We start from the raw sequence: 26,756 nt of genomic DNA, 5'->3' as shown, positions 1-26,756 counted from the left end.
ACTGCCCACATTTTTTTATTCGCTTTACTAGACTTTGTTTACTTACAGTCAAACAATACCTATATTTTTTATCTAATCTCTGCAAAACTAATTTGTATCTTTCCACGTCATGTAACTAACTGCTATGTATGCGGACATATTATTATTCATTGCAATTATAATAATTTTAAACTGTTCTCACTTTCAGCAGAATTATCTGATTTTCGATAAATATATTTGTAAAAAATGGTTTGTTAGGTAGGTATAGGTAAATCGTTTTACAGTGGCACCATGGGTACGGCAAATGCGGCTTGCAGTTGTAGTGGTATTGTTTGCTAGCATTGAAAAAGGCATTGCCGCAAGCAATTCAATACACGCGCGAATCGCCTATGGTGCCACTGTAGAATGATTTACCTATATTACATGTCATCCATTCTCTATGTCGTACCTACCCAGTGACTTCTTAAACTTAAATACATCATCGTCATATATGCGGAATGAACTTTGATAATTATTAAAACTTTTATTTAATTCTTTAGTTCGAAGCAGACTTGAGAGTGGGTCTATTGTTTGGGCACCGCATCAGTTGAAGTATGGCCTTATGGTGGAGAGGGTACAGAAGAAATTCTTGAGACTCCTTTACTTGAGGTTGTATGGATACTATCCGTGGCTTTATCCAACTGTCTTTCTCTTAGGCATGCTTACATACTGCAGTCTGAAATTTAGAAGAAATCTTTATTTAGCTACGTATTTTTTTCGACTTATACGAGGTATAAAAGAGAGCTCTGGCATTATGGGCAGTGTTGACCTGATGTGTGTCCCTGATAACTATCTTAGAAATAGAGACCATCAGTTGTTTATTCTCCCAAGGAGCAGAACCAACCTGCCACTGGTAATGCCAATTGGGAGGGCGATAACTATGTTCAACGAAATTGCTTCGGGTGTTGACATATTCCACCTACGTGAGAATGAGTTTAGGTGGACGTTGTTTTATAAATTCTTAAAATAGGGTCTGCTTAACTCATCCGGTGTACTTCCTTGAACCTATCTAATATATCTACTGATCTATCTATTTTTTATGTAATACTCTTATATTTATATACTTATCTTTGTTTCTAAATGTCATGTTGTGAACGTCTTAAACTTATAATTTGTAATGTCCACAATATGTTAAAAAAAAAATGAAATTGAAATAATATTGCACTATTGTCGATTTAATATATCTACCGTATATAAAGATGGCGTGGTATTTTTAATACATTCAGTCGGTCTATTCTATACTTATCGACCGCTAAAGTGATAAAGTGATAGATATTATCAAACTTAGGGTAGGTTTGTACTAAAGTATTAGTACCTACTTATTGCAACAATTATAACGAATGTATTGTAATTGTTGCAATAAGTGCTATATTTTGAGAGCAGCAAGAAAGGCGCTGTTAAAATGTAGCACTTGCAACAATTTCAACCAACGTATTGTAATTGTTACAATAAGTGCTAATACTTTGATACAAACCTACCCTAAGTTTGATAATATTTATCACTTTATCACTTTAGCGGTCGATAAGTACAGAATAGGACCCACAGATACCTAATAATACTTTACTATTTTTTAACGCATTTTTTCTTTTGTTTCAGTGAGGTGAATCAAGATCGCGCTAAGTTTACGAATGGAATCAAGATTACGCAAAGTTTATAAACTGTAGTTTTTAATTATTTTTGTAATAATATGGTGAACAAAAAGAAATCAAGCCGCTAGTTACCGGCCAATTTCTAGTTCAATTATTGACACTGTAAAATAATAATACCTACCTACCTACATAATAATAACTATATATTTTTAATAAATTATTTAATTATTACCTGTGATAAGATAATAATAAAAACTTGTATATCGATCAAATTGTTTATATTGTATCGTTTAATTTTTAATAGTCAATCAAAATGGCCGATAAGAAAGATACATTCGATTTAAGTAATGAAAATAAGAATTTATTAGAAACAACGCAGCATTTACCCACGGGAACTGAAAATGTAAATATTGCTGGAATTGTGATTGCTGCACACGATGCGAATATGGAAACGGTCGAAAATGGTTCCGAATTCAAATATAATATGAATGTGTCACAGAGTCTACCGGCCGGCCATACTTTGTATGAGGATAGTGACGACGAGGAGTCAGAAAACAGCGTAATAAACGCGAATGGAGAATCTGGAAACGTTTCAAAGGGTAAAAAAACGCGCGTTTTAGATTCGCTCACTAATCAAGTGCATAATGTTAATGTGAAAGTGCGCGGGTTCGGCGCAAATGGCGGCAATCATTCGAACGGCGACCGCGACAGCGTTGTGAAAAATGGCGACGAGTTGGCCGCGTCGTGGAACGTGCCCGGCACCTCGGGCACCAGATTCAAGAGCAGGAAGAATGCCAGGAGTAGAAGCTGGTGCGCGCAGAGACAAGGGGATGACAGCATTACTGGAGCCGATATAAGACTTCTAAGAGAAAGGTACCTAGTTAACGAATATATTTAGTTTGTAGAATGGACACGTCCAGTTGATTGACAGCGACCGCTAACAATCAGTGACGTCCCGTGGGGGTAGGCAGATTGAGCGTCGCTTGGGGGCGGCAGTTACCCAAAGGGCGGCAATTCGACGATAATCATTAGGTAACTTTCCGTTAAAAAATTCAACTCACTTGTTGGAAACAAAATGTATTAATTATGTAGATACTATACAAATTTTAACAGGACTTTTATTGTCGGGTTCGAGATGTCTAGCTAACTTCCGTTGTCATTGGACGTCACCTACTTGTTGAACAGCAATGACACGTGCATACCTAATTTAAAATGTATCCAAATATATTTTCCAGGCACTCGCGAGTTTTGGAAGTTGTCGAGTATATTTTTAAATGTACCTATCTGAAACCGTAGACTCGCAATATTGCCTATTAAACCAGAGATGGCATGGCATTTAAATTAGATTTAGTGGTATATAATATCCTGTTAGTAATGTATCCATACAACACATTTCTTAGATATTGGAGTCATGAAAGGATGATAAAAAAGTACTGTGTAAATAAGAATGTGGCGGCATTTTGGCACTGCCTAGGGGCGGCATTTTGTCTAGGGACGTCACTGCTAACAATAATTTGTGCTGATCTTGTAATCTGCTCATTTTGTACTTGAACCTTCAATATAGAGTCTTCAACATTTTCAGGGATGAAATGCCTGTATCGATACAAACGTGAACCTATACCTATTACATATTATATATATTAAATTCACACGTGTTTCATTATTCATTAATTTTTTTTAAATCAAACAATATAAACAAAACAAAGCTCGATTAATAGAAACATCTCATACCTAATAAAACTGGTGGCCGATATTGAAAACGCCTAAAATGGCAAAATACACATAGGCTCATTTTTGCTTGTATGTAGAATTAAAGGTTCACAACATGTCATAAATATTTTTTTTATCATGCGCCCGACGTATGTAAGTGAATTTAATTTTAATATTTTAATAATTCACGAACCAGAATCCAATTTATAATTTTCGACGTGATAGAGCGATAGACTCGATGATTTCACGAACCGGAACTGTGAACCGGCCCGCCCAGATCCACGTCAAGCCCTGTGGCAATATTTTTGGTCTATATTATATTATTTGGTCTGAAGATATGTCACAATATTTTTTTCTGAATAAACAAATTACTTTAGGTTGCTGCGGACACAAGCTTTGCCAAAGCCGGCGGCCATCAAGAACTTCTCTAGGAAGCAGCGCTTGACGCTGGTCTCCCTTGCCCTGGTGGACTTCATGAGTTTCTGCTCCATGTCGATTATGGCGCCATTCTTCCCCCGCGAGGCTGGCGAGAAGGGTATGACGGAGGCCGTCTCCGGCTTCGTCTTCAGCTTCTACGCGCTGGTGATGTTCATCACGTCGCCTGTCTTTGGGAAAATCGTGAGTAAAGATTCTTATAAGTAGATATCTAATAAATGTATGACAAATACATGCACTAGATCAGTGGTCGGCAAATTGGCGACTTTATGTTGAACTATTTTATTACTAATTTTGTTTGTAATTTATATTTATAAGAAAGTTGTAAGGCATTGTATCTTTTTGACATAATTAGAAGATTTAAGGTTAATAGAATGACGTATTAAAAATAATTCTTTTTCCTGTTAGTAGTCGGCACTTTAAAATTATGCTACGTAAGCAGCTTTACAGTGAACGGTAGAAAACTATTTGTCATGATTTCGTTTCGAGGAGATGAAGTGCTAGGTAATTTGATAATAGGTATTTCATTTATAACGCACACGATGGCCATGCATGATAATGTCGTGGGTCCCAGGCTCGAATCATGGGTCTGGAAAATACACATACTGTTTTGCAATTTGTGTTTGGAGTCAGAGTATGGGCCTAATAAGTTGAGCAAGTGGCTAACATCCATTTCTTGTAAAAACAAAAATCTGTTAATTCAAACCTATACTCTGTGGATGCCCATAATATGGTAAGTATGGCGTTTTTATAACATTCTTTTTAGACCAAACCCAACCTAACCTAACCTAATAATACACCACACCCCTTCAGAGAGGGTTAATTACCCTCTCGCTTATGTAGATGTTCGCTTGGAGACGGTGTGATTTCTCCAATAGCTCAGCTCAGTCGAAATGGGGCGGGTTATTAAATAAAAATTTATTTTGTTAATTGAATTTAGATTTATATTTTCTTCATCTCGCACACTTTTACTTACTAATATTTTTGTAGATAATGCTGTAATCAGAGAAATTTAACGATTGTCCAAGGACTTTTGGTCACGTGGTTTGTGAAGCCGATCTGGTAAAGATTAGGTGACAATGCTTGGGCCAGCAAATATATTTATTTTACTATAGATATTATGGCCTATCGTTATGTTGGTGTTACTAATCTAACCTACCCCAATCTAATATAATCTTAGTGTGTGATAATGATGCATCGAAATGTATGAAAATTTCAAATTATAAATTAACAATACTTAATTATTGAAATTTAGTAATTCCGAGGTGTTGATTCTACTCGCTCCTTTTATCATTTACGCATGTATGATGGTATGTGAATTATATTAATTAGGCATATTTTACTATTTTTTTTAAAACGTTTAAGACATAATGTACCTTTTTTCTTGCCTACGCTGATTTTCAGATTGTATATCCAATATATACATCAGTGGTGGCGAACCACCTATGACATGATTTTGCATGGCACGCGAATGTTTTATTTTGGGGAGAAAAAATATACATAATATAATAAATGACAGATCGCATTGTATAAAACATATAATTGCATAGATCGCTCACATAATATATTATCGCACTAACCTCATCATATTGCGGCGGGGAATGTCTTGCCGCGAATCTCTAATTTTGATCGATTTACAATGCTTGAGACCACTGTAGCGAGAGCATGTCTCATCCGATCGCAGCAATTCTGGTGTCGATTTGTGCGTAAAGAACTAAACTAAGTACCTAATACAGTAGCAAACAATTTAATTACCACCCACAAAATAGCTGTACCAAATAAGAAACAAAAATTTGGTTGTCAATTAATAGCATGAAAACTATTTTGTTCTCCATGAAAAACTGCTCGGCACGTCAGACAGTCGAAAAATAATATTTGGGAAATTTCGGCACGCGTACGTAAAAAGGTTCGCTAACCCTGATATACATTATTAAGTTTTGAACCCCTAAAATATTGCACAATGCCTAGTCCCAAACACATGGATATGGTGATATACCTAAGTAATATTTATTATTAATATTATGGTCTAGGGTCAAGGCACTCATTCAACAACAAATCGTTTATTACAACGTTTTTCTTAGCTCGTATTCTTATTTGTCCGCTGGTTAGGTTCGGTACAAATCTTGCAATCTTCCCGACTAGCTAGACATTTGAAACTTTTAGAATATATCAGAACACGATGCCAATGCATTTTTTTAATACTTTTAGTCATCTTTAAGTAGAATTGAATTCATTTTGAGTTAATTCTGTTTTATGTATGAAAAGTTATTTCGACACCATTATTGGTTGCTAGGGGTCTGGGGTCCTAGCAACTAAATTATTAATATATACGTGCGTTACTATGGAAATCAATATGACATGTCAAGTACAAATTTTTTTGATCGTTTAAGCTAGTCAAGTCAAGTTTATATGGTTCAACAGAAAATTTAAAAACGTTGTATATAAAAAGTTCTTTTTATCTTGTAAATTGCGAATGTTAAAATCTTTAATTGTTTTGTAAAAATTATGTGCGGAGAATTCTGAAAAGTGCGGCTGCGGAACACTCAGTGACCGCTGACCTGTTTATGACACATGATTTGAATCCGATCATGCCTCAATTCGTCACATTAACATTAGGTATTTATTTCTCATAATTTGCTTCAGCGACATTCATAGAATGCATTTTTTTGATAATTAGCTAAATAATAAATAACAGATAGGTTAGATACACCCACTAGGTGCTGTTTGTTACTCATTAATTACCGCAATATTGTGCGACCACTCATACCTTGACTCAAGAATACATTTTATTACTAATCCGGATTACAAAATAAATAATATGCCTCAATCAGCCACTGACTGTGAAAAGTGAAATTTTATTTTATATAAGTAATCTTCTACGCTCTGAAGGGCCCACATGTTTAGCGTAGGTCAAAATGGAGCTTTTATGATATTTTCAGAGCATAACCCTGGACATTCCTTAATCGTTGTAGATAATCTATTTATATAATTTTGGAGCGTTATTATCCTTTATATTTATTTTAAACATTTGATGAATGCATTAAGTAGGTATTTTTATTACATAAAATAGTATTCTTTTAAACCTCTCGCTCTAATGCCTTAGAATATAGTAATATTTCGGTACGTCCATGTGCAGTGGTGTTAAGATTTTTTAGATTTTTTAATTTTTTATACGCATTTACAAAAACATTAAAAAAATTAATGTTAACATTATATAGTGACATCTTTACGATACAAAATTATATTTCATAATCTTTTTGATCCTAAATTTGACAAGAATTAAGCATTTTATTATTCAAAAATGGGCGCGATGAACACATTTGAAGATAATTCTAAAGATACTCATTATAAGCTATGTCTTTGACCATTCAAATGTGATACACATCCTACGAATAATGATTGCTTTATAATAATTATTGACAGTATTTTTTTGAAATACGACATTTCTATTGGCATTTCCCAGTGGTTAAGCTACAACATACGGCCGTAGCCATAAATTGACAAACTATAATTGAAGTAGGGAGTAAAATGATGTTAACGCGCGTGTTTGAACATGTTCCGTTTAAAAAAAAAGTTCGGTTAGGTACATGTTAGGTCAAATTACACTGGCAGATTTTCACGTCGATTGTCCCCCCCCCCCTCCCGTTCATATTGTTTGCTCAATCAAAGATCGGTGACAGTCGGATCTGCGATTGTCGTGTGTTCTCGGTAATCGTAGATCTAGGGTTGTAACAAGGTGTTTTGACGTGTGGTGGTTTTGGCGTGTTATTATAAAAATAACAGATAAACGAAAAACAATGAATTTTCGATATTGAATAAGTATATTGTATAATTCATTTAAAAGTGCTAAACGATCGATAAACAATAACCGAAAATGTTAATTAACTCCCTGTTATGCCACTACTGTGACTAGGGAATCCAATCAAGAGCCAAAAGCCAGTTAATACAATTTTTTTATATTCACAAATAGCATTGATAACATCTGTCAAAAATAAATCTAGTATAATTTATACTATTTAAGACATTTTTATTGTTAATATTGTGTACGTTCAATCTTGCAAATACATAATTTTAATGGAGTAAATAATATTGTAATATAAATAATAATGTGAATTTAATATGAGATTGCTGTTTCTGACAGTAAAGACTTAATGAATGGGTTAGCGAGATTTAAAATAGTAAAGCAAATCGTGGTGTATGGCCTTTCCGCTTCATAAATCTAATTAGTCAGCCAAATATGAAACTGCCGTAAAACGTATGAGATCATGGTGGAATTACTTTGTTAAAAGTACGAAGCATTGTTTTTTTCCAACCTTTCTCATTTTTATTAATTTATGTGAAAAAATAAAATGAATCGGCAACTTACATAATATATGGGTATAAAAATCAAACTTCATTTAAACTCAGTTTATTTCTAATTTAGTTATTTGTTATTAAAAGTATTTTTTCTCTCTTCTTCTTCGGGATTATGTTTACCAATCCCGGGATTCATAGGTATCGAAAATAGCTCGGGATCCCGGTATTGGAGTCCCTAACTGTGACCGATCATCGACTGTATTTTGCACGAAAAATATTATGATTTTTCTGTTTTGGCCACGGCTCTAGGGACCCCTTCAAAATTACATTTCCGTGTCCGGAAACTTGTAGGTACGTATGCAGTTCGCCTTATCACACTTCACCGTGAAATGTTGTGTCGGAAATATATTAAATATATAGCCGTATAATATTAAAGACCGTCTAATCTCTCTGGGTCGTATTATAGTACTGACATAAAATTCATGTCTAAATAAAACACGGTTCTTGTCGGTTTACACTTTACAGGAAGCCAGCAGCAGACAAATTTTGAAAATAGCCGATATACTGGGTAATTTGTTAGGTTAGCTTAGGTTTTCATTCTTGAATAATACATAAATTTTGCTAGAATCAGTTATGAAAATTGAATTAATGTTTATATTGAATCTATTAACATTGGAGATCGTATAGTATACCGTCATTTCTTTCCGATAAGAAAGCTCACGGCGAGCTGTGCCACGGTGAAATGTTTTACGTACAACTTACACGTTACCTTACATTTTACAATCGGGGGCAATCGGCTTGGAGTGTCCTTATAATAAATTGAGTTTTATTCATCATTACGTTATTCTTCGAGGTACTCGTATTTACATTTTTGTTTTAAAAGGTTTGGGAAACTCTAAATAAAATACAATTACTTAATAATATATAAATTGCATTGAATTAAATTACTAGCGGTAATCCAGAATAGCGTCAAATTTATGACTATTGAATCATCAAATCAAATCACGTGCGTATTACATATTATTTGCAGTTTTATCTTTTCTAACTAGTGCTTATGATATCATGAGATCATATTATGTTAATTTGTTTTGCTTTTGAATTACTCAAATGTTTCACAATTAAATGCCTTGTTGCGTGGTTTCCCTCGATCTGATGACAGATTAGCGTTTTCCAATAGTTTAAGTAAATACAGACTGAGACAGGGCCAGCCTTGGACTCTTTCACGCCCCGGGGAAATGATATTAGTTTGTTTGACCATCCTCTACTAGGGTGACACCCAACCCCATGGCCCCCACAAGGGGGGGGGGGGCTGACATGGCTCTAGCTTAGGGGCCCGGCGTGATGAGTCGACCGATAAGTGAGATAAACACAGACCAACGCTAGACCGGCGCTATTTTAATTAAGTTATTATTAATAATTAAAATATTTGATTGTACGATGCAATTTTTAACCGTGTGCCGATACTCGACGACTCCATAATTCAAATAGATGTCCATATTAAAAATACAAAAAATCGCTAAAATACACCTTAATTTTACCGCGTACACCATGGAAAACGCTACTGTAGTGCGTCACACTGCCTTTGCCCGGTTCAGGATGTGGGGGCCATGCCCAACCCAACTAGGTTCCGAAAAATTGTTTCATTTTATATTAATTATTATTATAATATTACAGCAGTTGAGAGAGTGTTATGCTACAGCCAGCGCTAGAAATGGAAAAGTTTACGAATCGGAGCGCCCGATAATTTTCTGAAGATATTTACATAGTTATCAAATTTTATGTGTATTTTATAAAAATAAGTATTTTAGATTTTCTATTATATAGCTTATTTAGCTCAGACGGTCAACATATTTTTTCCACTAGACGGAGCGATAATTTTATCGATTACACGAACCGGAACGGAGCTCCGGTCCATTTGCAGCCCTAGTTACGGTATTTGCAACAGCAAAGAATGAAAAAATAGATCTTAAGGAATGAAGTTGACAGTTAGTAATGATCATCATACAAAAGACATGTAATATTGTCATTAATACCTAGTGACTGCTATTTTCATATAAGAATGGAAATAACATGTACTCGTACAATTGATTCACCTTTTTAGAAGCACTAAATCTCTTTTCGAACTCCTTAACCAAATTCGGCCACTGAAATACCCACTCTTCATTTTATAACTGAGCGTAGATACTCATCTGCCGTTTGCTTCAAAAAGGTATTATTAATAATAATAAACAACATTCACTACCGTTAAAAGAGCCTACTGTGCGACGGTAAGAGGATAGAGAAGACTACGCATCTGTTTAAAGTGCGGGGATTCACACATTCTCTTTCTCTTACTCATGCGACCGACCGTGATTTATGCGATACGAATCAAATGATTGACTTCTTCATGGTTAATTCGAAAATGACTAAGCTGTAATAAAAATAAGAATATTTAATGCTTTTCCTTTAAAATCTCAATAAAACCATATTAAAATATTCAATTACTACAATGCGATCGACCAAAATCCATCACATGATCTAGCACGGCTACCAAATTTAAACACAACATCGTTAACCATAATATTATCTACTAAATTAAGTCAAAATATTTCCCGGTAACTTAATATTTCGCGTAACAAATAACTATATATTTCAGCAACATGTAACTGCCCGAGGTTGCCCATAGCACAATAAATTATATTTACCGGTTTCACCCTAGCTTCACTAAATCGATTATTCATATGTCTTCTATCTTACTCTAACGCATATTGCGGAGATTATACGCGTGCCGAATGCTTTCTCACTCGCACTTATGGTTAGTTTATTGTTGAGTCCTTGCTCTTATGATAATGACTGTGTATTTGATTTCCAGCTGCCGATCGTTGGAGCAAAGTTTCTCTTCATGTCGGGGATGTTTGTAGCGGGCTCGTGCAATTTATTATTTGGGTGAGTGTGCCATATATTTACCATTAACCCGTCTCAGACGGAGCATATAGATAGACCATTCGATAGACCACTAAATGTAGAATTGAGTTTTTTTAAAAATATTTGTATAAAAACACTAACTACATGTTTTTTAATCGAACACGTGCGAATATATTACAAATAAGAAAGTATGGCCACCAGGGCACACAACACTATTGGGAAGCGCGTCACCTCCTGGGTGTGGTTGTAAAAAGGTACGATTCTTGATTGTGGAGATATGTGAAATAAATTTAAAGACGTGTTAAAGAATATGTCACGGGTCAATATTTACGTCTGCAATTTGTCACTTAAACATATTCGATATTGGTAATATTTGAAGACATTTTGGGGCTTTGTATTTCTTACGTTTAATGGCTTCCCTCTCATTAATACTTTATTATAATCCATCTTCAAAGTCTAAGTCTATCTACTGACTTTTGCATTTCTATATTATTAATCTGTTCTGCGGTGGCTATATTAAATTTGATGGAAAAATACTGTTACATCGGAAGTAGCTACGCGTATTTTTGTGTTGTTGTTTTTATTAAAGCACGCAAATTTGTCTGATGCATTTTGTCTAAACTATATTTAATTTTAAGGAAAGTTTCCACATGAAACATCCTTATATATCGACTCTGCTGACCCACAGGGTCGTTAGTGACAATTTGAAATGTTTTGGAGGCAAATTTAGAAAGATATTTTTATTGATTTCGGCATAATATATGTTTCACTAACTACCCCATTGCAACTTCGCCGCGGAATAACCCTTACTGACGCACTTTTGATACGTTGAAGATTACATTCCCAAAAGCAACTGATTTTCACCATAACGATATCCTTTGGCATAGTAAACTCAATATTATAATCGAAGACGTTATTATCCCATAACTTAAAATACGCGGTTTCTGCAGGGTCCTCGAATACATATACGACTATGAACGCTTCACTGTCTTCTGCTTCCTGATACGAGGTCTGGAGGCCCTGGGGGCGAGCGCTTACTCCACCGCCAGCTACGTGTACGTGGTGAACACCTTCCCAAACAATATTGGCTCCGTGCTGGGGATCCTGGAGACGTTTGTGGGCCTGGGGATGTCTGTGGGACCAGCCATCGGGGGACTTCTTTATTCCGTGAGTCATCAATTTCACATATCACGATGATCGATCCTCATTTGATCATATCGAATTCTACAGTGTGGAAGTTGTATTTAGAGATTTTTAGTTTTTACGAGAAATGAATGTAAGCCACATGTCCATATTCTGGGTTCATACACACAATGAAAAACAAACTTTTTTGGCATGTTCCCAAGACATTATAAGCCGACACGCTACCCCTCAGTTATCGTGGGCTTATTTCATCGTGGTTACGATACATTTTAAATGTAAAACAACGATAGGTACATACTTCGTAAATTATTCATAATCATCGTAGATGAGGACTTTTACTTGGTCTTTCCAGCAGTGTTGACTTAATATCTGATGATATAATCCACAATGCAGAATGACATGGCGTGTTTACAATTGATAATATAAATCTAAAAAGCAATTATTGTATTAATTTTGTGGATTTGCCTGATATGTGCTGTTGTGTTCAGGAAGATAGGGGGCTTCGGTCTACCATTTTACGTCCTCGGAGTGGCCATGGTCATCACGATGCCTATCAACTACTACCTGCTGCCTCCTCAAGAAGGTATGTGCCCATTGGGATAATATTTTAAATGGGCAGTTATTGCACAGTGATGTAATCTTTCTTAGTAGTCGAATCTCTTAAAATATTTTGTAAAATCCCTTGGGGGGGGGGGGGGGGCAGTGTGATAACTTACAATGAAATACAACTAGCGGAACCAGCCGGATACGGCCAGCTGTCTTGCTACACATTGGATTCAGCTTGGTGTGCTAACCACATAGTTGTGAATAAAAAGTCTTGGGGTCTTTGACTTTTATATAATATTTGAGATAGCACCATAGTTGTTCCTTTGAGGTGGAATTTCGCTTTTATGACAGTTTTCGATGATCTCGCTTTTTTGTTCGCTGATTTGTCATTTTTAGTTTTATGTACATTGCAGTAAAAAATATTCATTTTGTTTTTCAATGAGACAAGAAGTTAATGGATTGGTGAAATGGGTGATAACTATTCCTCGCGAAAGGTCTTTTAATGTACCTTCTACTCTGTGGAAACCAATATATTAAAATATAGGAAAGATAATGGAATTCAATTTATTTGAACATCAGTAATTGAAGAACAGAATAAATCTAAAAGAGGATATGTAAATGGTGCTGTTTTTGTTAAAAATGGTACTTAATTGTTATTAGAGATATGAAGATTTATTAATTGACTTTAATGAATGACGATTTTTTCTCGTAGTGTTCGGTTTCAAACAATCCGGAATGTAATATGGATGACACTCCAGTATTATCTTAAAGATACTTTACAAAGTTATATTTATTATTGTGATAAGGTGACAATGTACATTTTCGATTCCAGAATGTGCACTGGCGACGAAGAGTGGCTCCCTGCTTGAGTTGGTGAAGGTACCGGCAGTGGTGATAACCGGCTTAGTCATTGTGGTAGTGTCCAACACGTGGGCGTTCCTCGACCCCACCCTGGAGCCTCACCTCCGTCAATTTGGCCTATCGCCAGAGCAGGTCGGCCTCATCTTCCTGCTCTTCTCTGGACTCTACGGTCTCTCCAGTCCGATGTTCGGATGGCTGGCTGATAGGTAAACCGCATCTGATATAAGAACATCATGCATGTTTGTATTATACAAGAGAAATCCAAAAATTATAAGTTGCATTAAGTGCATGTTGGGTATAAAATTGAAACACTACAAAAGAAACTAATGGATAAGGAGGCAAACAAGAGTAAGCGGTACGCCAAGCTGATGAAATGGCAAAAAGGCAAGACATATCGCTTCGAAAGCAGTTTTACAGTGGTGCACGGTGGATGTAGATGTCAGTGAAGCGAAGTACTAGAGACCAGGAAGCTATGAGAGTCTGTTGTCTAGTAGTGGATTGATCCCTGATGATGTTGATGATGATATTGGTGTTACAGTTAATATTGATGTACAGGATAAACCCTCACATACAAAATCTCAACACTAAAGTGAAAACGTTTTGCAGAATAAGTCAAGGACATCTCCGAAAATCTGTAATACTCACCCTTTTTCCAATATAGATACAGTTAATTTTGAACTATATGTCAAGTTTGTATTTTTATAATTAAATTTGGCGGTACAGGTGTAGACGTATTAGCAGAATATTAAAATTATTGTTATGATATCCCTATACCGTATAGATTCAAATGCAGATTTGCAAATTCACCTTTATTACAATGAAGGGAGAGTTAATTTTTAAACCACTTATCTGTTTGTAAAAGAGTTATGTATAGACTTGGTCAGACTATGATTATATAGGCATTGTTGTTTATGAGGTCCCTTATATTTTTCATACACTACATTAACGGTTAAAAGTCTATTTGTTTATAAGTTGAATTTATAATTTGTAATGTTTGCTTTATTATTAAATTGAAATCCATTCCAGGATAAACCGGCACTGGTGCATGATGGTATGGGGGTTGCTGCTCTGTACCGTTGGACTGTTGCTACTTGGCCCGTCGCCGCTGCTCCCCTTCCTCGAAAGGTTGGTGTTTACTTATTTAATAAGTATTGTTGTTAAGGGATACTTTACACGAGGAAGAAAGCCACTATGAGAGAATATTTGGATGTGATGTTCAAACTTTTTCATCAAACTGAACACAAAATATACCCTGTGATATGCCTAGGCGTTAAAGTGTCATGTAAATTAATAATTTGAGGGATGTTTGAGGGTTAAGTCTGAAGAATTATATATGTCATTAACATGTGCTATCATTTCTCATCCTACAAATCAACATTAATCTATATTTTGGTACAATAGCTTTTAAAAATTATTCTTTACATACTTGCATTATGGCTTTATCAATGATGATATTTTAACTTAGTTTCTATTTCACTTGGATCACTTTAATCCTCAGGTAGGTAGTCAATTAATTGCAAGTCACAATAATTATTTTGCAATGGTTACATGTCAATATTTTAAAATATTTTTATCCGGTTAACATGTGTCACCTCCGAACTGGGGGGGTAGGTATTAGCGCTGGACCCCCCTGATGATGTAATGTCATCGTCAAGTCATGGTGGTATCGTCTGCTTCTTCTTTCGGGGACATGCTTATGTTGATTGACAACGCGGAAGTACAGGCGAAAACAGGGCGTTTATTGTTCGGAATATAAATACAGTAAAGTACAGCGTACAAAATATTTAAAAAAAAATAAATAAATTTAAAATGGCGGTGACGCCGGCGAGCGCGGCGCCACAGCCGACGTCACGCTCCTCGAGAGTCCGAAAACTGAATGACCCTAATAGGGGCTGGTAGGGCAGAGTAGGTAGTAATAATACCCAACAAACAATTCACAATTATTCTATCTCTGAAAAATGACAAAAACAGCCTCTGGCATATGTACCTGGCTTGTAAGTATGTACCTCAGGTCTCATATTTCAGACCTTTTCTAGGTACATGCTTTGGAAAGGGGCTGTGAATTTCTTGGAATCATTACTACCTTCTGCATTTCTTTGCTTGTTAGCTACATATTTTAAAATATTTGAACTAGGTACAAATACATATTTTTTCAAAGTAATCTCAAATCAGATATTCTAGGTGCTAGGTACATTGTATGGCTGGGAACTTTGCTTCCAATATTGGTCAAAATTGGATGAAATGTAGGTAATAATATTAAAAAAATTATATTAATAATTACTATTTGCTTACGGGCTAGAAATTTGCCTCGCAGTCGATCTGTTCATGTTTGCATGAATCAGCCCAATGATGATTCAGGCCTCATGGCCTTGGATCCTCTGAGGATGCCATGGTTTAGGCGGTATCGCATGGTTGTATTTTGCATGCTGCAAAGATGGTGAATCATCGTCCAGATTAAACCTGAAATTGCTTATTTTATAAGGAATCCACGTTTTTTCACATAAGTGTCATTTTAATTCGTAAGAAATTGGTACCTAGTCATATTTTTGCCATCACTTTTTTAAACACCATCTTGTATATAAATAAATATAAAGATTTTCTTCAACATCTTTGGCGTGCTGTGATTTTCATTTCATTGATATTTGATTCATTTTATTTTATTTTTTAGTTCTTTATGGTTGAACTTGGTGGCTCTATCGATAATAGGAGTGTCTGTGGCCCTTACGCTTCTTCCAACGTTTCAAGGAGTTCTAACCAGCTCAATGTAAGTATATTTTTTAATTTAATAATAGTCTACATTTATAATAGCCCGTTTACATGTGCATGGATTTACTGGCGGCAGTACATATTGTCGCGACAATAAAATGCCAATGTATACTCGTATTATCGTACAAGTTACAAGACTGCATGCATGGATAAAAATGTTTAACAGCTTCAGAATTTTCATGTGATAGTACCTCAGTAGAACAATAGTGGCGAACCTGCCGGAAAAAATATGAACTACACCACGCAGAGCATTTTGACGTTTACCAATTTTTACAATCTGTCAAATATCACCACACAATGACAACAATGCGTTCACTTACACTTGAAGAATGAGATTGGCGAGACAGTCAATACTTTTGCGTGTAAACAGTTATTGTCGTGATAGTTTGATTTATACATTATCGTTGCCAGTAAATCCATGCACGTGTACAGTCGCTATAAAGATGTCATAAATAAATGACCAGCTGTTTAACAATTCGTCTCGCGTCTGATTGAAAATTAACGTGAAGAAAACCAACATTTCGTGCATTAGAACCTGTTCTGATTCAGATTTCCCCCAGGTCAGCAACAGATAAACATTGAAGTTGACAGTTTTAAATACCCGGAGGTTCATATCACAGAAGAAGTCACTTTCCAAAGAGAGTTCGCTATCGGAATGGGAATGGGAATGGTTGGAGCAACATTCAACTCGATGCAAAATATCTGGGACTCACGACGGTGGCGCTGTATGGTAGTGAGTCATGGTACCTTACGAAGTCTTACTTCAGAGTAATTGTATACTGAGCTTCGCGAACAGATATTTATGGTGGATATTGAGTGTAAAGCGGTATAATTTTAGGAGTAATGTGGAGATAAGAGAGCGGATAATGCAGCCTCTCATCACACTGAGAGTGGAGAAGTATCTTTGGACCTGGCTCGGCCACGTGCTACGGATCGTAGTATGTCTATTCTTCAAGCCAAGCGGATTATGGCCTTCGTCGTTAGCATTGATTTAATTATAAAGTCATCTGCTTCACATGTATCATATTCAGACCAATTACTCGAGGGACAGAGCCGTCAACCGGACAGTGTATGGTTTGAGTCCCACTTAGTCTAACCTTTCTTTCTATGATTTTTTTCTATTATGTATGTCAAAATTATTACATATTTTCAAATAAAAACTTCTTGATTATTGGGATTTGTGTAATTTTTCAGCGAGGAGGGTGGTTGCAGCGACAATCTGGCCACATACTCCGTGGTGGCAGGCGTGTGGAGCTGCATGTACTCCCTCGGTGAAGTCATCGGTCCCTCCCTGGGAGGCCTCCTGCTCAAGCACTACGGGTTTCCCATGTGTTCAACTGTCATGGCGGCACTCACATTTATATTGGTATGTTTAGCAGTGGCGGAGACTTCTTACCGAGCGAAGCGGTTTAGCACCTACCATTAAAAATACCTGCAGCAAAGACTGGCAGCAAAAAATGTATTTTGTAATCTACTTTAATTTGTCAGTATATTTAAATCACTGAAAGTGACATCTATAAATATAATCTCAATGGAATCACGACTTTTATTACCATAATTATTGATGAGTTAAAAACACCCTGTAGTATTTGGCATGTACACATTTAAATTGAAACAATAATTAGCATCATTGGGACCATTAATTATTTATTGATTATTATTTTTTTTTCCGACCATGTTCGACCCTAATAAGACCATTATGGGCCTCCACAGAGTGGAGGTTTGTATTAACAGGTTTTATTTTTACGAGAAATGGACGTCAGCCACTTGCTCAACCTATTAATTAGGTCCATACTCTTACACAAATTGAAAAACAATATGTGTACTTGCCAGATCCAGGATTCGAACCTGGGACCCTCGACACTATAGGCCGGCGCTTAAGCCACGCGGCCATCAAGGTTTACAGATGGCATATTACTAACTTAGAATTTTAAAGAGATGGACTAGATTCGTTTTAGAAACTTATCATAGCAGCTCTCGTAGTCCAGTGCTTAAGGCGGTGGCCTTTCATCCGGGGACCCCGTGTTCGATCCTCAGTGAGGTCACAATAATATATAATTACGTGATTTTCTCAAACTCTGGGTGTTTGTGATTGTTTCTCTTCTATTACTAAATACACTACTGTTTCGCTACATAGCCTGTTGTAGTGTTAATAAAAAAAATAACATTATAAATAATCATCATCAGCCTGAATCTACCCACTGCTTGATGATTTCTTCAAGCTCATTCAACTACTCTTTGTCCTGTGTGTTGCGTTGCGATAACTTAACTATCCCAACAATCCAGCGACCTCTGAGTCTACCTGTCAGAAGTTTTTTATCTCTTGGGTACTAATGGATGACTAGATTTGTCTGGCGATTTTATCACCTCACCTCTTCGAATCATTCAATTCAGCCCAATACCATATTTAATTTTATTACATATTTGTCATAATCATAGTTTTTGGAAGAGTGAAAATATTTATGTTTATTATGAACTGGTTGTTTTCAGGCCATCGTCACATTGTCTTTCTTCGCGTTGAAAGAATCAGCCAAGCTGGCTTCTCACTCTGATACGGTCAGCGACACCAACAACCCCTCGGACGCCTGGACCTCGTCTGGACACGCCTCAGATGACGGCTCTGTTACCCGCTTCATGTCGGGAAACGATTCTGATGGCGACCGAGATGAGCGAAAACCCCTTCTCAGCAGCGGACCTGATGACTCTAAGCCAGCTTCCTCTCGCAAGGGGATCAGCCGTGATTACGGAGGCACAGGTGTGTGTTATTACCGGTCCCAAAGAGTTGTATTACCAAAAAGAGAGCCTGTCAAATTTTACACTTGCATTATATTCGTATGGTTGACTTGACAACCAAAATATATTATTATATTATACATGTAGTTTTTGCTGATAAAAAAATTTGGTAAGATACATCATAAAAATTCACAACAGAACCGGTATAGAATCAATACATGCTATTCCTCTGGTTCGGCTCAGTGGATGGCTAAACTCCTGTGTGATTCCACGATGTGTTCCGTATTTGAACATCACAGCCATGTCTTGCTCCTGCTAATTTGAGGATAATTTAGATTTGTTATTAGAATGAAATAATTTCATTTTTAATATTACCTATTATGTCAGATGAATCTTTCACGGTGACTGTTATAAAAACTGAGCTTTAAAATTGATGCACGTTGGAGCGTATTATACCTTTTGCAATAAAGACATTTTAGATAGTTTCATATGAGATGTCGCTTCTAAGTTATGACATACATTTGTTAGTGTTATATGGATTTTGTTACAGAATATACTGAAGACATGTTGTTATTTTCTGTCTTTTTTCTTCCCAAGGCTGACGCAAGAGAAATACATATTATTAGCGATCGATAGCTTTAACCCCAATATTAAACCCAGAGCAGTCAAGTGAGACCATAGATACAAATTATCAATGTTTATTGCATTTTTTTGTTGTTTTATTTGTTACAGTTTAAAGCAAGTGAAACAGTGTAACCGTTAAATTTAACGCAACACAAATAGGTAATAACATGTCTATTGTTATTAATTGCATTTTTGTGGACATAGTGAGTGCGAATCCCATCACAATTCCATTTTGGTCTAACCTAACCATATTTAGTAACAATTACATTATTAACAAGTAATTCGTACCATTGAATCGATGCATGGATGTACTGAAATTATTTTGAATTATTCATTATTAAGAAAGGTTTTGCCAACACTTTTATGCATGCAAATGACATGACATCAGTGGCGAAGGGTAGAGGTAGGCTGTTAAGATCCGACATAAATACGTATTTGTTTTCATTGAACTAAGGCTACAATGTGTAGATAGTATTTGTTAGTTTTTCAAATTCAATTAAACCCAGTCTAATCCAAGCCATTATAGATAATTGACAAAAAAATATTCGTTTGTCTATGGAATATAGTAGGCAGGGCTTAATGGATTTTAAAATTAAATATCATGTACCTATTCTTAATTAAATGAAAACAAATAAGTATTACTGAAAAAGTGTGCACTATGTTGTAGGAACCCCCATGATTTAGTTTAGGCAGGGTTTAGTTGAATTTAAAAAACTAACCAGCACCATCTGTAAATTGTATTTTTAGTTCAATGAAAACAAATAAGTATGACTTACAAAGTTTTGTGTGGACTATTTATGTTGAATCTTAGCTGCCTACTTCCACCCCTCGCCACTGCATAACGCAGGAACCCAAGTATTTATATAGATGCATGAATTGATTTTTATACTAATGATAAAGTAGTCAGGTTATATTTTTGTAATACAGATAGACCATAAATTGCAGGCCAGCCAGTCAATTGAATGCACTCATAAAAAATAAATAAAATGTATATTTTTTAAAATTAATGCGGTGCATTATGACACGTATGTACGATTTAGCTGACTCGCACATCAAAACTCGTCTCGTCTGCAACGTGTCGAATACGTCGATGTGACGTCATCGTTATTCACAAAATGCACTTTGCCAAATGAAGCTCCACACATTGGTAGAATGCGACTTTTTTGTTTAAAAAAAAGCATTTAGTGCTGCTAGCAACAAATCGCATTCATCTCGGGCTGCGATCGAAGTCGCCAGAAGGCATGCACACACCTACGAATTGGTCATTCCTATACCATAAGCCGCATCCCAATATATCCACGTTTAGAGAGGTTACGCTTAACTGTTGCTAGGTGCCTATGTGCCTTCAGAGCGACATTCCTAGAAGGTTTGATTTATGGCTGTGCGGCAGACAAGGCGAGTTTATATGTGAGAGTACCGGCTTACTAAACATAAAATAGTATATTTTCTTTTTTATAATAGATATTTTACTAAAAAAAGACAACATGCACTAAAATAGATATAGGAAAAAAAATGGTACCCAACTGCAAATCGAGTTTGCGCTAAAAATTTTACGACCTCATTAGTCAACTTCTTATCCAATAGACTGCAAGGACAGAATCCAAGGTGTGTAAAATAAGAAGGCGTACTCTTTAGATGCACGACTAATAAATACAATCAGCAACTTGCTAATACTTGTACAAATTGAATATAGTCGCCAATAATTTGCGGTGGCATTTGAACTATGAAAATCTTGAACTGACATAACCACAAGACGTTGTGTTGTGATCTCATCTATTCCCCAAGCAGGCCTTTTACACCGTCTGCCTCTCACACTTACTGTGCGGGAGGTAAGTGCAGAGTGTGATGGGGGGTAAAATTGCAGTTTCTAGACGTTCTAGTGGACGCAAACACATAGTGTGGTCAGCACCAATGGATATTTTTTGGTTCACTTATAATTTATAACAATGCATATTATGAATCAATGAAAATAGACGTTTAGACGATCGAATTGGTAATTTAATCGTTGCGTATAATTGCCATTTTAGGTTGAAAGTTGGTCACGATGATTGGTGTGATTCATCGAGTCTGCTACTTAAATTAAAGTAAACTTTTGAGATAGATAATTTAATGAATGCTCTTTGCTTTTCGTATCTTGTTAGGAATTATTTGCCTACCAAAAATAAATATCATGTTTTATTTATTTTTTCAGATTCAATTAAAAAACTAGGTAACGAAATTAATCATAGTAAACAACATTCCGATAGTAATAATTCAATGAAGGATTCGTTTAAATTGAGAAATTTGCTCAGTGCCAATGACACGGGAAAAAATCCATTAGAAGTCATCACGATAGACCGTTTAAATAGTAAAATAAAAAAAGACTATCAAAAATATTTGGATGAGTCGAATTCAATAGAACAGATAAATTATCAAGTAGGAATAGATAATTGGAAGAATCTGGACGGAACGAGTCAAATAGTAGAATTGAATCGACGAGAAAATTCGGACAAATCGAGTCCGGTAAATCATCGGCTGAGGACAGACGACCGGAAGTCTTCGGACGGCCTCATCGGCAAGCTGTTGCCGTTCAAACGGAAAAATTTCCCAAAGAAGAGCTATGGATTGGCGGACGACTGTGGAAACCCCGGGGGAGTGCTGTACAAGAAAGACGACAAGGGTCTCCTGCCCAAGTTCTGCGACACCCTGCTCAGCAAACATATGAACGAGGGTACCCATTCTCGGAAGGACTCGCTAGATATGCTGAAGCACAACCTCGACAAGATCAAATATTATGGCCAGAGCCGGAAGGATGATTGTGAGGTAAATGTTCATTTAGTTAGTCAGTCTAGCTCCTTTGGATTCAAAAGTCTATCGCTCTCTAACACCCTAAAGTATTGGGGAAGCTTTTGTGCACCAGAATTGAGACCCACCTGGCAGAAATAATACCACTTTCAGACAATCAATTTGTATTCAATTTGCCATAAGAAAAGTGCTTACGGTTGCTGAAAATTTTGAGCATAAATAAGTATGTCCTGGGAGTATTCCTGGACATTGCTGGTGCATTTAACAGTGCATCCTGGCCTTTTATTTTAGTTATTTAGCAACAGATCGATTGAATTTCGGGTTGGATCCTCTACTCTGTTTTTTGTTTGGCGGAACCCTTGGGATATTTTTGAGAAAATTGAAGGAACCACCCCTACTTGACCGATATATATTAAGGTCCAGTCCACAATATATCTAAAGCCGTGGGCAAAGACAAAAACTGCCATTTCCTACTGTTTTTAAAGATTTTTGGTATCAAGTCATACATAGCCCCGAATTGGATTTTAAAAACTAACCAGCACCACATTATGTAGTTTGTATTTTTAGTTCAGTGAAAACGAATGAGTATGACTGACAAATTCACACCGGAAAACTGACAATACGAGTATTAATAGGGACGATGGGCTACATTTTAAATATGTCATTGCTTCAGGCAGATATTAGTTCTTAGATAGTTCTCCAAATATCTGCGGATTAATGAAGCCAATTTATTTAAAAAAATAATTAAAATTAATTTATTTAAGTACATGTAAGTAGTGAACTTTGTAAATTACAAATGTTCAAAAAGTTCACATGACATGAAAAAACAAAAAAATTGATTCAGTATTAGAATAACGAGTATAAAGAGTAAATACATGAATTATAAAGAACGCCAAATGAAATAGACCATATTTTAACAATCTATAATAAAAATCCTCCCCACATAGGTTGAATATATCGGTTACATGTAAATTGTATGTAAAACATTTCGCCGTAGCACAGTTCGCCGTGAGCTTTCTTATCGGAAAGAGATGGCCGTATACCATACGGTCTCCAATTTTATTAGATTAAGTATGAACATTAATTCAATTTTCATAGCTGATTTTATCAGAATTCATGCAAGAATAAAAACCTAACCTAACCTAGTCTAACAAATAATCCAGTAGCTATATCAGCTATTTTGTTTTGCTGCTGGCTTCCTGTAAAGTGTAAACCGACAAGAACCGTGTTTTATTTAGACATGGATTTTATCTCAGTACTATACGACCCAAAGAGGTTGGACTGGCTTTAATTTTAACGTACAAGTTTCCTGACACGGAATATATCAATTTCGAAAGTGATTCGGTTGAAGACACTTATTGACTGCCCAATTGGCATTACCATAACAGGTTAATTCTGCACCTCAGAAGAACAAACAACTGTTGTTCCCGATTTCTATGATAGTTATCAGGGATACATAGGTCAACACTACCAAGAATGGCAGAGTTGACATTTACACCCTTTTATAAGTCGGAAAAAGTACGTAGCCAAATATAGATTTCTTCTGACTTTTAGACAACAGTAGATATGTGAGCATACTTAAGAGAAAGTCCGTTGGATAAAGCCATGGATAGTATCCATACAGTTTCAAGAATTTATTCTGAACCCTTTACGTCATAAGGCCATACGTCAACTGATGCGTGGCCCAAACAATAGACATACTTTTATAGTCCCGCAATTTGAACATATCTTTATATTATTCCTATTGAGTATTAATAAGCAGTGTAATGAATGTCTGGCAATGCGTTTGATAAAGATTTGATTTATCGCTTATTGATTCAAACTTCCTTCTAACAGATATTGTCGTCTGAGAATGCTATACGTAATATCAATGTTTGTTTTATAATAAACTTAATCAAAATAGCTCAGTTTAAATTCAACCTTAGAGAAAGACGCATCGACTGCATTCACTGTATTAAACCATACTGTAACTATAAAATATAATCTGCTATATATATTATATTAATTACCTTCTAATAAAATCAGTTTAAATATAAAAGGTGTTTATATGAAAATTATCCCGCCGTTCCATAACAATACTCTTAACCCTGCTTCGAATTAAAAAATTATAAAAAATTGAATACTATAATGTCACGGTGGCCGCGCGGCATAAGCGTTGGACTATCATGCCGTGGGTCCCAGGTTCAAATCCTGGGTCTGGCAAGTACACATATTTTTTTTCAATATGTGTGTGAGTCAGGGTATGGACCTAATAGGTTGAGCAAGTGGCTGACATCCATTTCTCGTAAAAAAAATCTGTTGATACAAACCTCTACTCTGTGGAGGCCCATATGATCCTATTAGGATCGGACATGGTCGAAAGAAAAGAAAGAATAACGTCCGAGCAGAGAAGTATGTAATATGAAGCCCAACATTATAGCGACCTTTTTATACATGGTTGGGATGTGGTCACTAAATGTAAATTTACAGTCAGTACTACTACGGATACACCTCTATAGGTTTTTTAGTATTTTATTATTGTTTATTGATAGCTTAGAATGAATTTGGTGAGTGTGTTTTTATGAAGGTTTTTGTTACGTATATTATGTTATGACTGTTACTTACTAAATACAGGTTTTCTTATAGAGGTGCCTCGCAAGTTTCGTTTATAATTGCAACATGAAATTAGATGTGGACAAAAACGTTCCTACAAAATATTTAGAGTCCTTATTTAATATTGGTTTTTATTATTTTCAGGATCTGGTTTTGGACAGAGACCAAGTGACGGACGTGAGGGGAACTGTCAACTTAACATCTAGCGGGGCATGCGAGGTGTAAATAGCTACACATTCCTGTTCTATTCTACCTATTCTACCAGTTGTGTTTCCTGTTCACACGAAATTTAGCAGCTACGCGCGCACACTATTGCCATATAATATAAATACATAATTGGTATACACTATTTTATGATCGCGTACAAGTTCTAAATTCTGTTTTGACAGTAAAGTCTTTGCTAAAATAGAACTACTGAATAAATTTTGTCAGCTGTTTAATGTTAAGTGATGTATTATATATAACAAATGATTCGACACAAACTCTTCGGCTTGCCTGCGCCTTACTCTCCATTTTTTAAAAGCATATTGTAGCCCGCTGGAAGCACGACAACCTGGAAAAATCTCGTGGTATTTAGTTCAAAGGACGGAAAGATCGCTTCCTCTATTTAGATTGACAGCAGTATCGAAGGGTGGAGGTAGGCTGTTAAGATCCGCCATAAGTAGTGCACATTAAACTTTGTTAGTCATACGTATTTGTTTTTATTGAACTACGACTACAATTTACAAATGGTTTTGGTTAGTTTTTAAAAATCAATTAAGCCCTGCCTAATCAAACCATAATAGTTTTGGTATATTTTGGGCGATATAACAAAATTGTGCACACTTTTTCATTCATACTTATTTGTTTTAGTTGGATTAAGAATACGTCCCTGCCTAAACCAACCTATGATAGATAAAAAATATTATTCTATTTACAAAATATCCAAAATTAATATGATTTTATGACATAATTTTAGTCATTTTATAGATAGACGGATATTTTTTGACTATATCTATTTATGGCTTGGTATTCTCAGGGTTTAATTTTATTTTAAAAATTAACCAACACCATCTGTAAATTGTAGTCTTATTTCAATGGAAACAAATACGTATGAATGACAAAGTGTAATGTGCACTATTTATGGTGGATCTAAACCGCCTACCTCCACCCTTCGCCACTGATTGACAGACCAAATCAAGAATGCCACGAGTTTTCCACTGACAGCTGGAGTTGCGCGCCACAGAATGCAGAGAACAAGTGGAGGCAAGCCGTCGTGAAGCCTGTCAGACAGCCAAATCTTCCGGTCACTATCATCAGTTGTGAGGTCCAGATGAACAATGACTGTAATGTATTATCATATTCTATGAAAACTATGGAAAGTGTTATGGAATAACATATTCTCTTTGCATATTCTATAGATTTTGTTATAGAAATTAAAAAGAAACTATTAGTGATTAATAAACTGTAATAAAAAATATAATATGTTATGGTTGTTTCATTTTATTTAGATACAAATCAAATTTATTTATTTTACATATAATGAACATAACATATTACAAATTCAAAGCGTTCACGACATGACATAAAATAAGTGTTAACAATTTTTAAAATAAAAATACAGAGAGATGTGACAACAAAATAATAATAGAAATAAAATAAAGCAACAAAAATAAAAGTAGATGGAGGCACACAGGGTGAACTATCGATAGTCCCTATCTTAAAAACTTATAAAACAACGTCCACCTAAATTCACCCTCACGTAAGTGGAATATA

At 35.7% G+C, this 26,756-nt stretch overlaps 1 protein-coding gene across 2 annotated transcripts in view; it reads left to right on the top strand.

Moving 5' to 3' along the window:
- The window catches only part of LOC147069089 (MFS-type transporter SLC18B1-like), a 43,179-nt gene extending 16,750 nt beyond the window's left edge, over positions 1-26,429 (top strand). The window contains exons 2-13 of one of the 2 annotated variants that reach the window (XM_085951494.1): positions 1,615-2,480; positions 3,695-3,935; positions 10,900-10,973; positions 11,903-12,119; positions 12,588-12,678; positions 13,474-13,708; positions 14,529-14,627; positions 16,171-16,266; positions 17,463-17,634; positions 18,759-19,023; positions 21,817-22,427; positions 25,146-26,429. In XM_085951494.1, coding sequence (XP_085807620.1) covers positions 1,921-2,480; positions 3,695-3,935; positions 10,900-10,973; positions 11,903-12,119; positions 12,588-12,678; positions 13,474-13,708; positions 14,529-14,627; positions 16,171-16,266; positions 17,463-17,634; positions 18,759-19,023; positions 21,817-22,427; positions 25,146-25,226 — 2,742 coding nt within the window. In that variant the 5' untranslated portion in view covers positions 1,615-1,920 and the 3' untranslated portion in view covers positions 25,227-26,429. Of the gene's footprint in view, positions 1-1,614; positions 2,481-3,694; positions 3,936-10,899; positions 10,974-11,902; positions 12,120-12,587; positions 12,679-13,473; positions 13,709-14,528; positions 14,628-16,170; positions 16,267-17,462; positions 17,635-18,758; positions 19,024-19,733; positions 19,785-21,816; positions 22,428-25,145 lie in introns of those variants that run through there. The other variant, XM_085951495.1, reaches the window with a different exon arrangement.
- Positions 26,430-26,756: the final 327 nt, after the last annotated feature.

This window comes from Rhyacophila brunnea, unplaced genomic scaffold, assembly GCF_057557595.1.
Source record: "Rhyacophila brunnea isolate RB1 unplaced genomic scaffold, BYU_Rbru_1.0 scaffold_24, whole genome shotgun sequence".
NCBI lineage: Eukaryota > Metazoa > Arthropoda > Insecta > Trichoptera > Rhyacophilidae > Rhyacophila > Rhyacophila brunnea.
Note: the sequence above shows the minus strand (reverse complement) of the source record. Positions and strands in the feature narration are given on the sequence as shown.